The sequence below is a fragment of the Callithrix jacchus genome, chromosome 14, assembly GCF_049354715.1.
Source record: "Callithrix jacchus isolate 240 chromosome 14, calJac240_pri, whole genome shotgun sequence".
Classification (NCBI taxonomy): Eukaryota; Metazoa; Chordata; class Mammalia; order Primates; family Cebidae; genus Callithrix; species Callithrix jacchus.
The window spans coordinates 71,254,590-71,271,613 of NC_133515.1; the positions used below are offsets into that span (position 1 = coordinate 71,254,590).

Consider the following 17,024-nt stretch of genomic DNA (forward strand, 5'->3'; position numbering starts at 1 on the left):
GTGCAATGGCGTGATCTCGGCTCACCGCAACCTCCACCTCCTGGGTTCAGGCAATTCTCCTGCCTCAGCCTCCTGAGTAGCTGGGATTACAGGCACGTGCCACCGTGCCCAGCTAATTTTTTGTATTTTGCGTAGAGACGGGGTTTCACCATGTTGACCAGGATGGTCTCGATCTCTTGACCTCGTGATCCACCCGCCTCGGCCTCCCAAAGTGCTGGGATTACAGGCGTGAGCTACCACGCCCGGTCTAACAAAATGGTTTTCTATCTGTGCCCAACACAACCACTGGCTTTCTTTAAGATGACAGTAATATAATCCAAATGGTAAAAAATGGCAGCTCTGTGGTAATTTGGACACGTTCTAATTAGCAACCCTACAGCTTATAAAAACAGGCCTTAAAGGTTTATTAAACCAGTGTTAGAACATTAAAGTTTAAACAAAAATTCACTCATAATCTTACTGGCCTGACAAACTGCTTTTCTAAGCCCATTCTTTTCCAAATCTTGTTCACAGTACCCATTCTTATATAAAGTTGAAAATACAATGTATATACAATCTTCTGTTCTAATATTTTTAGGTCATATTATTTTACAACTATTTTTACTTATTTCTAAATTTTGATATGAAAAATACAAGCAACAATATGGATTAATTTAAAAACATAGTATTGAGCAATTTTGTGAACAAATTAATTTTCTATTTGATAGTTATATTTCATAACAAATTCGGTACATTATTTCAACTGAGCTGACAAATTATTCTAACATATGTTTGCATCTCTGTATAAGGATTTGTTTTGTGTACTTTTCTGTATCAATGCCATATTTCGCATTAAAAATATGCTATTATTAAAACAATCCAGAAATACACAGCATAGACAATGAGGGTTCCCTGTCATTACACTCCCAGAAGAAATATTGTCTATAGCTTGTGAATACTCATCTCAGCTCTACTCCTTATTAAAAGGTGGAAATACTTCTGTAGTTTGCTGCCACACAGTGGTAAAGTAAGCAGCATTGCGAACTGCCACTGCAGAAGAATTGGTGGCTGGTTTAACTCAGCAATTCGCAGAGCTATTCAAGCTGGGTACTGTGCTGGGTATTAGGAATCTAAAGATGGTGTCCAACGTGGAAAAGTTTATAAATTAGTAGGAAGACCAACAAGCATATGAATAATTACTATGGACTAACAAACTGATGATGCTATCACTGAGACAGAAATCTAAGTACAATGGAGAATAGGAATTTCTTGTCAGGTTTCACTGAGGAGGTAAAATTTGAGATAGAGCCTCAAGTGTGAGGAATTTTCTCAGGTGAGAGTAAGAAAGACTTCCTAGCAGAGAGCATGGTCGATGAAAAGACAATGCTTTCAGGGAATATTGAGGTCACTCAGGTGGGAACTTGGTGTTTGGGGAAGAAACAGACAACAGCAACAACATATTCTTATGTGGGAAGGGATTGTGTAGGTTTTTTGGGGTTTTTTTTTGTTGTTATCATTATTGTTGTTTGAGACGGAGTCTAGCTCTGTCGCCGAGGCTGGAGTGTGGTGGCTTGATCTTGACTCACTGCAACCTCTGCCTCCTGGGTTCAAGCAATTCCCCTGTCTCAGCCTCCCAAGGAGCTTGGATTACAGACTCTTGCCACCATGGCTGGCTAATTTTTGTAGTTTTAGTAGGCACAGGGTTTCACTATGTTGGCTAGGTTTGTCTCGAACTCCTGACCTTAAGTAATCTGCCCACCTTAGCCTCCCAAAGTGTTAGGATTACAAGCATGAGCCACAGTGCCCAGGCCCTCAGGAAGGGATTGTTTAGGAAGAGAAAGTTTAAGGAACATCTAAAATGCTTTCTAAAATCAACCTAGTTTTATGTTTAAATTCAATGCTGTCTTGTATGAAAATGTGTCATTAAAGGTAAATAACTTTGTAAGAAAACATGAACATTATTGTATCTTTAACTCTACGGAAATTGTATTCAAATAAATCATAAATAAGTCATTCCTTAGTTATGATCCCTTAGTGCATTTTAAGCAGCAAGGGAAATCTGCAAAGGTGTTATCATTACTACGTGATATGGTTTGGATCTTATGTTGAAATGTAATCTCCTGCGTTGGAGGTGGGGCCTGGTAGGAGGTGTTCGGATCATGGGGGCATATCCCTCATGAATGGTTTAGCTCATCCCCTTGGAGATAAGTGAGTCAGTTCTGGTAAGATCTGGTTTTGTAAAAGTGTGGGGCACCTACCTCCCCCCACACGCTCTCTCTCTGTCTCTCTTGCTTATGCTTTTGCCATGCGATGTGCTTATTCCCTCTGCCTTCCATCATGATTGCAAGCTTCCTGAGGTCTCCCTAGAAGCAGATGCTGGACAATGCTGGTGCAATGTTTTCTGGACACCCTGCAGAACTATGAGCCAATTATACCCCCTTTTTTAAAAAATAAATTCCCCAGCCTCAGGCATTTTCTTTTTTTAAGACGGAATCTTGCTCTTGTCGCCCAGGCTGGAGTGCAATGATGCGATTTCGGCTCACTGCAACCTCCACCTCCTGGGTTCAAGCAATTTTCCTGCCTCAGCATCCTGAGTAGCTGGGATTACAGGTGGCCATCACCACGCCCAGTTAATTTTTATAATTTTAGTAAAGATGGGGCTGCACCATATTATCCAGGCTGGTATTGAACTCCTGACCTAAGGTGATCCATCCGCCTTGGCCTCCCAAAGTGCTGGGATTACAGGCATGAGCTACCACGCCCCAGTATCAGGTATTTCTTTACAGCAATGCAAGAATGGCCTAATACACTATGGTAGCCAGCCTCCAAAATGGCCCTCCAATGATACTGGCTTCCTGGTATGCACACCTTTATGAAGCGCCTCCCTCACTGAATAGTTGATCTTTGTAACCAATAGGATACTATCAAAATGATGCTGTGTTGCTTTGTGGCTAGGCCATTAAAGTCACTGAAGCTTCTATCTTGTATTCTCTTGCTTATTCACCATGTTGTAAGATGGCTCAAGCAACTGGGAAGAGGTCCATGTAGGGAGGAGCTGGAGGCTTGTGTCAGCAACCAGCACCAAGTCAGTCAGTCAACTTGGATGCTGATTCTTCAGCCTCAGCCACACCATAAGGGGACCATAGCCCCAGCCAACATTTTCACTAAAACCTCTTGAGAGACTCCTAGCCAGATGCACCCAGCCATTTTGATTTTCTAACCCATGGAAACTAAGAGATAATAAGATAATACATGTTTATTGTTTTAAGATAGATAGATATATAAATAATACTATAATACTTTATTTTCTTTCACTGACTTGCGGCAAAACATTAAACAACAAAATATTCATATTCATAGCTCTAGTATATAATTTTGGGCTTCATTTTAGATATAAAACTATTCAGGCAGGGCGTGGTGGCTCACTACTGTAATCCCAGCACTTTGGGAGGCCGAGGCAGGCGGATCACCTGAGGTCGGGAGTTCGAGACCAGCTTGACCAACATGGAGAAACCCTGTCTCTACTAAAAATACAAAATTAGCCAGGCGTGGTGGTGCATGCCTGTAATCCCAGCTGCTAGGGAGACTGAGGCAGGAGAATCACTTGAACCTGGGAGGCAGAGGTTGTGGTGAGCCGAGATTGTGCCACTGCACTCCAGCCTGGGCAACAGGAGGGAAACTCTGTCTAAAACAACAAAACGACAACAACAACAACAACCACCACCACCAAACTATTCAATAAGGCTTTTTATGGGGGATTGCTTAATTATACATGGCACCATGCATTGTTCATGGAGTACCATACATGATCATTTTGGGAGCTGTAAGAGTGACTATGAAACTGGGAAACACTATTATGTTTTTCTGTATGGAAAATAATACCTGGGAGAGAACCTTACTTTTGACTGGTCAGTCATGCTGCTTCTGAAGTCGTGGTTGATGGAGAGAACTTCATGAACAGGTAGTAATTATGTAGGCAATTAAAGCCTTTTTTTTGTGTGGTCTTAAAAGGTCAAATTTTACTTATTCAAATGTAAAAGAATCTTAATAATTACATATAAAATTATGTCATTAAATAATAATAAATTTTTTTGGTAGAGACAGGGTGCCTCTCTGTTGCCCAGACTGGAGTGCAGTGGCTATTCACAGGTGGATCAGCCTCGAACTTCTGGGCTCAAACAGTCCTCCTGCTTTGGCCTCCCAAGTAGCTGGGATTACAGTCAGAAGCCACTGCGCCCAGTTCTAAATAATTATCATTTTTAAATTACCTTTTCTAATTGAGTGGAAGATATTATTTTAACAGGTACCTATTTACAATGCTAAACTACATTGAAGAAAATGTGGACAGTAGGATTACTTTTTATGATTTTATCTAGTCCACTGTTACTATGTCAAGTATTTTCTTTCTTTTCTTTTCTTCTTCTTCTTTTTTTTTTTTTGATCTAGAATCTCCCTCTGTTGCTCAGGTTGGAGTGCAATGGTGTGATCTTGGCTCACTGTCTCCCGGGGTTCAAGTGATTCTCTGGCCTCAGCCTCCAGAATAGCTCAGACAACAGGCACCTGCCACCATGGCTGGCTAATTTTTGTATTTTTAGTAGAGACAGGGTTTCACTACATCGGCCAGGCTGGCCTCAAACTCCTGACCTTAAGTGATCCACCTGCCTTGGCCTTCCAAAGTGTTGGGATTACAGGCATGAGCCACCGTGTCCAGCCTTGTCAAGTGTTTTCATTTACACTTTTATATATTAAGGATCCTTTAAAAATTTCTTTGGAACATATTTTTACAAATAAGATACACAGTTACTTTATAAAAGTTTGTAGTTCAATTTCAGGCTGAAAAACCTCAAGCAGAGAATTAAAGTGGTCTCAGGTTGATAGTGCCACCAGGTGCCTAGCAAAAACGAGGATATCTTCCAAAGACATCACTATTTCAATCTTTAAAACCAAACCTTTGCTACCTGGAACTAATTGGGGTTTGGCTGTCTGGCAAGTAACAAATGACTGTCTATGAGAACGCAGGGTTTTTTTCCTTTTTTAGAACTTTATTTATTTTTAATTTTTCCCCCCATAAATTATTGGGGTACAAGTGGTATTTGGTTACATAAGTTCTTTAGTGGTGCTTTGTGAGGTTTTCGTGCACCCATCATCCAAGCAGTATACACTGCACCATATTTGTTGTCTTCTATCCCTTGCCTCCCTCCCATCCTTCCCCCCAAGTCCCCACAGTCCATTGTGTCATTCTTTTGCCTTTGTGTCCTCATAGCTGAGCTCCCACGTATCAGTGAGAACATTCCATGTTTGGTTTTCCATTCCTGTTACTTCACTTAGAATAATAGTCTCCAATCTCATACAGGTCGCTGCAAATGCTATTAATTTATTCCTTTTTACAAGTGAGCAGTATTCCATCATATATATATATATATATATATGTTTCTTTACCCACTCATTGATTGACAGGCATTTGGGTTGGTTCCAAGACTTTGCAATTGTGAATTGTGCTGCTATAAACATGCATATGCAAGTGTCTTTTCTGCATAATGACTTCTTTTCCTCTGGGTAGATATCTAGTAGTGGGACTGCTGGATCAAATGGTAGTTCTACTTTTAGTTCTTTAAGGAATCTCTACACAGTTTTCCATAGTGGATGTACTAGTTTACACCACCAGAAGTGTAGAAGTGTTCCCTGATCACCGGATCCCCGCCAACATCTACTGTTTTTTTATTTTTTGACTACGGCCATTCTTTCAGGAGTAAGGTGGTATTGTACTGCAGTTTTAATCTGCATTTCCCTGATCATTAGTGATGTTGAGCATTTTTTCTTGTTTGTTAGCCATTTGTATATATTCTTTTGAGAACTGTTTATTCATGTCCTTAGACCACTTTTTGATGAGATTTTTTCTTACCGATTTGTTTGAGTTCGTTGTAGATTCTGGATATTTGTCCTTTGTCAGATGTAGATATTGTGAAGATTTTCTCCCACTCTGTGGGTTGCCTGTTTAAACTGCTGACTGTTCCATTTGCAGTGCAAAAGTTCTTTAGTTTCATTAAGTCTGAACTATTTATCTTTGTTTTTATTGCATTTGCTTTTGGGTTCCTGGTCATGAAATCCTTGCTTAAGCCAATGTCAGGAAGGGATTTTCCAATGTTATCTTTTAGAGTTTTTATAGTTTCAGGACTTCGATTTAAGCCCTTAATTCATCTTGAGTTGATTATCATATAAAGTGAGAGATGAGGATTCAGTTTTATTCCCCTACATGTGACTAGCCCATTATCCTAGCATCATCTGTTGAAGACGGTGTCCTTTCCCAACTTTATGTTTTTGTTTGCTTCATTGAAGTTCAGTCGGCCATAAATATTTGGGTTTATTTCTAGGTTCTCTATTCTGTTTTACTGGTCTATGTGCTGATTTTTAAACCAGTACCACACTGTTTTGGTGACTTTGGCTTTATAGTATAGTTTGAAATCAGGTAGTTTTTTGCCTCCAGATTTGCTCTCTTTGCTTAGTCCTGCTTTGGCTATGCAGGCTCTTTTTTGGTTCCATAAGAATTTTAGAATTGGCTTTTCTAATTCTGTGAAGAGTGATGGTGGTATTTCAGTGGTGATTGCCTTGAATTTGTAGATTGCTTTTGGCAGTATGATAATTTTCACAGTATGGATTCTACCCATCTATGAGCATGGGATGTGTTTCCATTTGTTTGTGTCATCTATGATTTCTTTCAGCAGTGTTTTGTAGTTTTCCTCATAGAAATCTTTTGCCTCCTTGGTTAGGTTTATTTCTAAGTTTGTATTTTTTTTAAGCTATTGTAAAAGAGATTGAGTTCTTGATTTAATTCTCTGCTTAGTCGCTATCAGTGTATAAAAGAGCTACTAATGTGTGTACATTAATCTTGTATCTGGAAACTTTGCTGAATTATTTTATCAGGAGAATGTAGGTTTTGATTAGCAGGAGTTTTATTACTTGGCACAGATAAGGAGGATACTGGGAGAATTTTTTAAAGCAGAGTTTTCCTAAGGGAAAGTGATGGAGCGTTTTATGGGGTGAGAGAAGGGGGAGTATAGAGGAGGGGTCCCAGTTGTGTAGATGTAGTGAGTCATTATGTCAGCACATTTGGGGTGGAGACTTTAGTGTAGTAATGAAGAAAGATTATTTGGGTTTAATCTGTAAATTGTCAGGGTCTGTCAGAAGTTAGTTTCTTTCTTTCTTCCTTTTTTAAGAGACAGGGTGTTGCTCTGTCACTCCAATCTGAAATGCAGTGGTCTGATCACGGCTCATTGCAGCCTCCAATTCCTGGGCTCAAGCAATCCTCCCACCTCAGCCTCCTGAGTAGCTAGGACTACACCTGGCTATTTTTTGGTAGGGCCAAGGTCCTGGCCTTGTGCGATTCTCCTGCCTCTGCCTCCCAAAGTGCTGGGTTTATAGACACAAACCACCACACCTCTACAGAAGCTGATTCTGACATCAAGGTGACCATATTTTACAGATGGTTTCAGAAACTAGGCTGCAGGACAGCATGCTGTAAAGCAAGCTGATTGTTTAAGTTGATTACATTTCTAGAATCTCTAGAGACCCTCCCTGTCTGCTTACACCTTCTCTTGCCCCTACTTCCTCCAGGTGTTACCACTCCACTTATCTGCCCCTCATGTAACAGAAGGACTAGAAGGAGTTGCTTCTACTTGATCTTGTGGATTCCTCTCTTCCCAATCTCTTTTAAACCCATTCAAATCCGCTCCAAGTAAACTTTGGCAACTTCACCCTTCCAGGTGTTCAGGCCAGAAACTTTGGACTCATCTTTGACTCTTCATTTCTTCATACCCCTATTCTATCCCTCAGAAAATAATCGTTAGCTCTGCTTTAAAATTAGATCCAAAATCTGTCCACTTCTTGCTCTCCACTGCTATTACCCTGGTCAGTGCTACCAGCAGCCTGCCTGCCTACCTAGTTTATCACAGCAGTCTCACTGGACTTCCTGTAGGCTCTACAGTCTCTCTCTTTTTTTTTTTTTTTTTTTCTTTTTTCAGATGGAGTCTCACTCTGCAGCTCAAGCTGGAGTGCAGTGGTGCCATCTTGGCTCATTGCAAACTCTGCCTTCGGGGCTCAAGTGATTCTCGTGCCTCAGTCTTCCAAGTAGCTGTGACTACAGGCGCACACCACCATACCCAGCTAATTTTTTCGTATTTTTGTAGAGATGAGGTTTCACGTTGCCCAGAGTGGTCTTGAACTCCTGAGCTCAGACTATCCACCCGCTTCAGCCTTTCACGGGATTACAGGCATGAGCCACCGTGCCCGACCTACAGTCTCTTCTTAACAAAGTAGCTCCAGTGATTATTTTGAAATGTAAATTAGTTATTCTTTTGCTCAAAGTCACTCTTCATTTCACTTAAGAGTGAAAGTCAGAGTCCATAAAATAATGTGAAAGCCTTTCATAATCCGAAGCCCCTTGTCCCATTCCTTACTACTTACTTTGCTTGGCTCCAGCCACTCTTGCCTTCTTGCTATTCTCCCAACAAGCAAGCCCTGCCCTGGAAACTTTGTACTCCCTCTGTACTGAAAGTTTCCCCTTCCCCAAGTGTCTACGTTTCTTACAGATCTTTATTCCATGAGGCCTACCTTGATTACCCTATTTAAAGTTGCAGCATATCTCCCATATACTCTCACCTTGCATTCCCCTATTTTTTCCATGGTAGTGTTTAAATGAACTAAATACGGCCTGAGACAGCCTCTGTACTTCCATATTTGAGTCCCTGAGGATAAACCATAACCTAACTTAGTAGGTAGACAAGACTGACAACCTAATTTAGGAGTATGCTTCTATAACAATAGCTGAGTCTAAGCCAATCCCAGCAGCCATACTTCAACTATTCTATACAATGCTGACTGTTCAAACTGTGTTCAGGAAAGGCAAACGCCAAACTGTAACCCATCCAGATGCTTCTGTACCTCCCTTCTGTTTTCTGTACATCACTTTCCTTTTTTTGTCTACAAATTTGCTCTGACCATGAGGCATCCCTGGAGTCTCTCTGAATCTGCTGGGATTCTGGAGGCTGCCTGACTTGTGAACCGTTTTTTCCCCTTGCTCAATTTAACTCCAAGTTTAATTTGAAGTTTTAACAATAGTTTCAACTTTCAACAGATGTTTACTATGTTTGCCTCCTATCCCACCTCCCATTGCTGTAGGGTGAAGAGTCACAGTGTCTGCCGCTTTAAAATGGTTAGGTCAGAACAAAAAAAAAAAAAGAGTTGGGACCACTGAGTTATATAATTATTTCAGTAGGCCTGGAGCAATATATATATATATATTTAAAAAACATAAGATTTGAAAATGGCTAAATTTTGTTATGTGTATTTTACCATAATTTAGAAAAAGGAAATAAAGAAATATCTCACACTCCTATAAAGTAATATTTCAAGGAATTTCTAGTTCAGTTATGAGTGAGTTTCAGTTATATGTCCACGGTTCGAAAGTCTACAATGTAATTTTTACTATCAGTCTGGGTCAAAAATATGAGAAAAAAATACGGTATAGAACTGTCTGCACACACTCACCAGCTGACATGCACAACATAGTTCACAGCAGCACTGTTACAGCAAAAGCTGGAAATAATCCAAATGCTGAGGCAGCAGGATGGATACATAATGAAGTATATTAAACAGAAAGTTATGCAACAGTGAATGAAGAACTACAGCCACCTGCTTTTATGTAGGTGAATACGAAAAGCAATGCTGAAAGAAGCAAACTGCTGGATAATACACAATTCCATAAAGTTCAAAATTGAACAAAACAAGATAGTGATACATACATATGTAGTAAAACTACAAAGAAAAACAAGGCAAGGTGATATTAAAAATTCAGAAAATAATCATTAAAAACTTAAGTCATTAACGTTTACGGAACTGTTTCTCACTATTTTCCAAATACTCCTGAAGACAGCATCATGTCTATTTCCTGATCTTGCCCCCTGTCGCAGCTCCCAGTGGCCCTTAGTTATTGTTTCTATTTTTCAAGGACTGAACCATCTGACAATTTGTATGCGCTGCGTAATAGATGTATCCTCAGTAGGGGATGACTTTCAAGGCTAGCGCCTGGCGACGCTCTGACAATAGAGTTCATTAACTATTTATTGAATGAATAAACGCACTTTGGCACAAGTTAGTTCAGCACTTCTCATTTTAGTCCGAATTCTTTTCGTGGCTTAGTCGCCGCCCAACCCCACTGCCCTATCTCGCAGGATCTAAACACATTGGATTCCTTTCCGAGTCCCGGACGCAGTTTTCACCTCGACTCTGCACTAGGCCAACAGAGTGGGAGAAAGGTGGAAGGTCTGGGCTGGGACAAAAGCGCTTCCCATACGTCCAAGCCTGTGAGGAGGTTGAGGTGGGCGCATCCCAAGAAGACCCGTTAGCCACCAACGCCACGAGAAAGGCGCGGCACTGAAGGTGAAGTCGCGGATTACCAAACCCGGTAACGTCACGGCCTCGCCGAACTCCTGATTGGAGAAGCTGTATTTGGTCAATTCTCGCGATGACTCCCACAGGTTACCCCTGCCTCCCTCCCTTCACCCTGACCCGGTAGTCGACAGCGGATTGTCTGCGAGCTTCGGAGATGCGGTAGAACTAGACCAGCTTCCGGGACTCGACCAGACGCCTGCGACTCTTCTCAGACGTCCACGAGCACGAGGTTTGGCTCCCAGGTGTCCTGCCTGCCAGACCCGCAGTAGCGCGTGACTCTCCACCTCTCGGCTCGGCCAGTTTTGCTAGGGCCGCCTTGCGAGCCACACCAATTCCCGTCTTTTAGTATCGCCAGGATTCGGCGGCTGTGAAACTGATTTCCGGTCGCTAAGGTCTCCATGGAGACAGCACTTTAACCACTTTCTCCCACTGTCTTTCCTCGACTCCACGTGCTTCAGAAATCGCCCAGAGAATGTTTGTGGGAGTCAGCTAGGAAGGTGTAGAATGAAGCAGCGTTCTAAAGGAAGCAGTAAGTGGGACCTAGGAGGAGTGTAATTTACTGGGCACCTTCTGGCCTTGCAGTAGACACGGGATTTACTTCCTTGGGGAGCCCGGTTCTTCAGGACACACGTGTAGGCATCCTTTGAGCAGGCATAATTACCGAGTCTACTTTTGTGTAGCCTTCAGAGTTGCAAGATCAAATCCTCCTGTAAACTTGCTTACCTTTCACCAGAGAATAGCCTCCCTAGTTACGTTTCCCAGTCTCTTCTGCTTTGTACGATGGTCACTTCCTGAGGAAGCGTGCCTCAGTTCGTCTAGATCTGACCAACCCTTTACAAATTACTCTGTTGTCAACACTTTTCTAGTTGGGTCCATTTTTTGTTAAGTGGTTGGTCACCTGCCATTACTGTATCGACTTCTTACTTGCCAAACCATAGGTTCTTGAGATGTAGAATGTCACTTAGATGTAGAATGGATTTTAGATACTAGGTAGTCCACCTTCCTGCCCTTAAAGACATATATCCCTTCTAGAACGTCTTTGACAAATGTTTGTAATTGATTTGTTTATTTATCAAGTGTTTATTAAACACCTATTGTGTGCCAGGCACTGGTTTAGGAATTGAGACTTCAAACATGAACAAAACAGATTAAGGTTGCAGCCTTCATTGTTTGCTGCTAAGGTAGACACAATATATAAATGTACAAGTTAGTGTAATTTCTGGTAGTAGTAAGTGCAGTGAAGAAAATTAGCAGAAATGGTGTGTATGTGTGTTGGATTGGTGGCATTTTAGATAGAGTTGTCATGGAAGGCTTCTAGGAGGTGATATTGCAGCAGAAACATGAATGGTGAGAAGGAGTCAGCCTTGCAAAGATGTGGAAAGAACATTAAGGGGCAAAGATAATTGGGAAGTGTAAAACCTCTTAGGTGGGAATAAGAGCATCAGGAAGTGCAAAGTTCTTGAGATGGTGAAGAGGAGATTGGTTTGAGATGAAGAGTGGAGGAAGGCAGGGCCAGATTATTTAGGGCCTTGAAGGGCAAAATCTTTTTTTTTCTTTTCTTTTGAGATGGAGTTTCTCGCTCTTGTTGCCCAGGCTGGAGTACAGTGGTGCGATCTCAGCTCACTGCAATCTCAGCCTCCTGTGTTCAAGCGATTCTCCTGAGTTAGCCTCTGGAGTAGTTGGGATTACAGGCGCCTGCCACCACACCTGGCTAATTTTTTTTTTTTTTTTTTTTCTGAAGTACAAATGGGGTTTCACCATGTTGGCCAGGCTGATCTTGAACTCCTGACCTCAGGAGATCCGCCCATCGAGGCCTCCCTAAGTGCTAGGATTACGGGCGTGGGGGCTCTCAAAATCCTCAAGTTTGGATTTTATTGTAAGTGTATTTGGAAACTCTTGGAAAGTTTTAAGAAAGAGAGTAAGTAATTCAATTTGATGAGAGTTTTAAAAAAAGAGATTGCTTTGATGACTGTAACAGAATGAATTCTTTGGAGGTAAATGTAGAAGTTAGGAGACCAGATAGGGGGCTATTTTAGGTGGCCAAGAGAAAATACTCAGTCTTCAGTCATCTTCTGTTTGAATATTCCTGGTGTTGGGAAATTCTTTGTTCAAAATGTAGCCTATTGATCTGGAATCTGTCTCCCTGTAGCTTGTACTGATTTTTACTAATTTTATAGCAAGACAAAAGAAATCTCCCTTTTTTCTCCAAAATAGTCTAGCCGCTAAGGCTCTTGTCTTGTTGACTTTTCTCCAGGCCACCCACCTTTGGTTAACTGAGCTGTTCTCTGAAGGAGGTGCTCTCTAGGCCCTTCAGAAATCAGCTCCATTTTTTGTTATGGCTCCTTAAAGTACAGCCACCAGCGCTGTACCTAATGCTCTACCTGTCACCTGACCTGTTTGGATGAGTGAAGAATCATGCACTCCTTTGATGTGGCTGATTTCTTCTGTGGTTTTTGGCAGTCATCTTGTGCTGTTGAGGTGTTTCAAACTACGTTTTGCCTCCTTCTGCCTCCCCATCCTCAATTTCTATGTTTTTTTCCCTAAACTAAATGCAGCCCTTTACATTTATTTCATCTTGGTAAATTTCATATTGCTCATTATTCCAGTGTATTGACCTGTTTTAAATTCTGATTTATCATCCAACATGTTCTTCAGATTTGTGTATTTTATACATATACTACATTATACTCTCTAATATTTGCATCATAAATGCTGCTAAAAATGCTAACCACACCAGGAAAAGGGCCCTATGAAATTTCCCCAGCAAATTCTTTCCAGATGGCATGGTGCTATTAGTGTGTAGTCTTTGAGTTGGGTTGTTTAGCCTGTTATGAACCCATTGATTTTTTAAGTATCAATAAAAACAAACTCAAGAAAATAGTATTCAAAAAATTTTTCTTTCATTTTTGCAGAAATCAAGATACAGTGGCACCTCCTATTAATCTAATAAGTCACAGGTTAGTTTGAAGTAATTTATTTTTGGAAAAACTATGCTAGTTTTTTTTGTGTGTGTTCACTAAAAAAGTTTGCTGTATTTTAAAATACAAATACTGAGTCATAGCAGGTAAAAGTAACTTCAGACAGTAATAAACTCTTGAGCTTAAAAAATTTTTCTCTTTCAGATCAGAAATTCATAGACAGTGGTTCTCATTCTGGGGCATTTTTACTCCCCAGGGGACACTTGGCAATGTTTGGAGACACTATTTGGTTGTCACAATGTGGGAGGGAGGAGGTTGTTACTGGCATCTAGTGGGTAGAGATTGGGGATGCATGAAACATAATGCATAGGCTAATCCTGTTCAATAAAAAATGACTCTTGCCAAAAATTAATAGTGCTGATGTTGAGAAACCTTACATTAATGCCTTAAAGTCTTCTTTCTTGCAGGGACTACTGTTAATTCTATTTAAAATGGGTATAAAGAAGAAGAAAGAAATGCAAGTTGCTGCGTTGACCATTTGTCATCAGGACCTTGAAACTTTGAAATGTAGGTGACTTCTGATTTCCCTTATTTAATATATTGCTTTTCTTTTCTTTTTCTTTTTTTTTTTTTTTGAGTTGGAGTATCGCTCTGCTGCCTAGGCTGGAGTGCAGTGGCGTGATCTTGGCTCACTGCATCTCCGCCTCCCAGGTAGGTACAAGCAGTTCTCTGCCTTAGCCTCCTGAGTAGCTAGGATTACAGGCACCTCCTGCCATGCCTGGCTAATTTTAGTATTTTTAGTAGAGATGGGGTTTCACCATCTTGGCCAGGCTGGTCTTGAACTCCTGACCTCCACCCGCTTTGGCCTCCCAAAGTGCTGGGATTACAGGCATGAGCCACCGTGCCTGGCCCAATATATTTCTTTTCTAGTTTGCAAGCAGAGTATTTTAATCTCTGGGACTCCCTAGCACATAATACTCAAATTCTTTCCAATTTTCTTTATGTTTAGGATGTAAAACAATTTTCCTAAAATTCTGTCTGCAGACCATGTTCTGCCTGTTGTTTTGGTTTATACATCAAAAATTATGTAGACTGCACAACAAAAGCAAACTTATATTTAACTTATTGTTAAATCATTGAATATTTTTTTTCCTGTATGTGTTATATAGCTTTTGCTGATGTGGAAGGGAAAAATCTAGCTTCTTTGCTGTTACATTGTGTACAACTCACAGATGGAGTGTCACAAATCCATTATGTTAAACAGGTAAGTCTGAATTGATATTCATGGATGCATTTTTAAGAGTATTATGCTATTAAGGATTTTTAAAAAATCACTGACAGTTTTTGGCTCCTAATTATTGCATATCAGTTTATCATTAACGAATAGGTATTTTTTTCTTTTCTGTTCATTGTATAATATCTTTTTATTCTAAGCAGCAATAGAAGCCGTATTCAGGCTTCTGTCATAATTGAACTGTAAATAGATAAGGTAGAAGATAATTGTGCATACTTCTTTTGTGGAGAATGTTTAATTATATGAATTTTTAAATATATGAATCTTCAAAACTTTTTAGCCAGCACATTTAAAATATAAATATTTTACTTATTTGTATTTCAGTATGAAGATTTACCATTTGAGCACGCATTTTTTTTTTTTTTTTTTGGAAAGCAAGTAAATGTATTACTGTTTTTTTAAGTAGTGCTACAACTGTTCTTTACCTTAAGCCATTAACATGTCTATGATTCTCTGTAGAGGTTGGTCTGGAGGGTAAAGGGAGAGTTAGGGACATAAGTTTAAAAAGTTAATAAGTAGCCAAATAGGTGGTTAAATCCGTATTCTTGACAGTGGAGTGTGGAAAACAGTTCACATTATAATTGACACTTTGTTTATGTTTTTGAGACAGGGTCTCACTCTCTTATCCAGGCTGGAGTGTACTGGTAGGATCTTGGCTCAACTGCAGCCTCAACCGCCTGGGCTCAAGTGATCCTCCTGCCTGAGCCCCCTGAGTAGCTGGGACTACAGGCATGCACCACCATGCCTGGCTAATTTTTGTATTTTTTTTGTAGGGATAGGGTTTTGCCATGTTGCCCAAGGTGGTCTCGAACTCTCCTGGGCTCAAATGATCTGCTCACTTCAGCCTCCCAAGGTACTGGGATGACAGGGGTGAGCCACTGTGCCCAGCAATTCAGACTTTAAAGAATATCTAACTATGTTACTTTGCTATACTTGATGTTAGAAAAATCACTTCACTGTTTTGTGTTATAGATTGTGCCTCTACTGGAGAAAGTAGATAAAAATGGCGTGTGTGATCCCACTATTCAAAGTTGTTTGGATGTTTTAGCAGGCATTTATCTTTCTTTGAGTCCAAAGAATCCCTTGAAGAAAGTATTGTCAAGGTAAGAAAAAAAGGAAGGGAAGTTGGGTGTTACAAATGTTGAATTTGACCAAAAGTAACTAAAGTTCCTTCCCTGATTTGATAAAACTGAACGGATACAGGTCCCAAAAAGTTCATTCATGTGGGTTTTTTCTGTTTTCAATGATTAGTTTTTAAAAATATAAAAGGCCTTCTTAGGTCACAGACTTAAAAAACAGGCTGTGGGCTGTAGTTTGCTTACTCCTGGCTCAATCTGTTTACATTTATTGGTTATGTTTAAATATCATCTTGCTGTTTTTTCCTCTTTTTGTCCTATTTGTTCATGGTTTAAATATATATTTACACAGGTAACACAGGAATATAGGCTTGATGTAAAACTTCAAACTATATAAAAGTATACAAAGTAAAAAGTAAGGCTTCCATTTCATTGTTTCTGACTTATCTCACTTAGTAAAAAGATTGTCACTTAACATTTTGGTGTTTATCTTTCTAGACTTTTGCTTTGAGGTCAGCATATGTGTGTTACATTCTACTTATATATATGTATGTTTATAAACGAGATTTTACTCTACATAATGCTCTGTTTTTTCACTAAAGAATGTCGTAGAGATATTTCCATGTCACATATAATCCTTTTCAAAAAAAATTATAATAAAAGACATATAACTTAAAACATCAGTCTTAACTTTTTTTAAAATGAATTCTTTTTATTTTTTATTTCTATAGGTTTTTGGGGGGCAGATGGTATTTGGTTACATAATAAGTACATAATATTACATAATAATAATAAGGGGTGATATCTGAGATTTTGGTGCACACATCACCTGAGCAGTGTATATGGTACTTAACAATTTGTGGTCTTTTCTCCCTTACCCACTTCTCACCCTTTCCCCCGAGTCCCCAAAGTCCGTTATATGATTCTTAGGGCTTTGCATCCTCATAGCTTAGCTCCCACTTATGAGTGAGAACATACGATGTTTGAGTCTTAACCATTTTTAAGTGTTCGTAGTTTAGTAGTGTTAAGTATATTTACATCGCAGTTCAGTGATCTCTAGAACCTTGTTGTCTGCAAAGCTCTGAGATGCTGTACCCATTAAGTAACAACTCCCCATTTCCCACCCAGCCATTGGCAGCCACTTTCCGTTCATGAATTTGATTACCTCATCTTAGTGGAATATTTGTATTTATATTTTTGTGACTGACTTATTTCACATGACATAAGTCCTTAAGGTTCATCCCTTGTATAGCATATGGCAGGAATTTCTTTTCATAAGGCTTAATATTCTGTTGTATGTTTATATTGCGT

The 17,024-nt window shown here is 40.0% G+C and overlaps 1 protein-coding gene across 4 annotated transcripts in view; it reads left to right on the forward strand.

Moving 5' to 3' along the window:
- Positions 1-10,539: 10,539 nt before the first annotated feature.
- Positions 10,540-17,024, forward strand: part of THADA (THADA armadillo repeat containing) — a 361,249-nt gene continuing 354,764 nt past the window's right edge. For 2 of the 4 annotated variants that reach the window (XM_035272683.3, XM_035272686.3), the window contains exons 1-5: positions 10,540-10,654; positions 13,338-13,382; positions 13,811-13,910; positions 14,513-14,607; positions 15,610-15,740. In XM_035272683.3, coding sequence (XP_035128574.3) covers positions 13,835-13,910; positions 14,513-14,607; positions 15,610-15,740 — 302 coding nt within the window. In that variant the 5' untranslated portion in view covers positions 10,540-10,654; positions 13,338-13,382; positions 13,811-13,834. Of the gene's footprint in view, positions 10,955-13,337; positions 13,383-13,810; positions 13,911-14,512; positions 14,608-15,609; positions 15,741-17,024 lie in introns of all 4 variants that reach the window. The other 2 variants (XM_035272684.3, XM_035272685.3) reach the window with 2 other exon arrangements.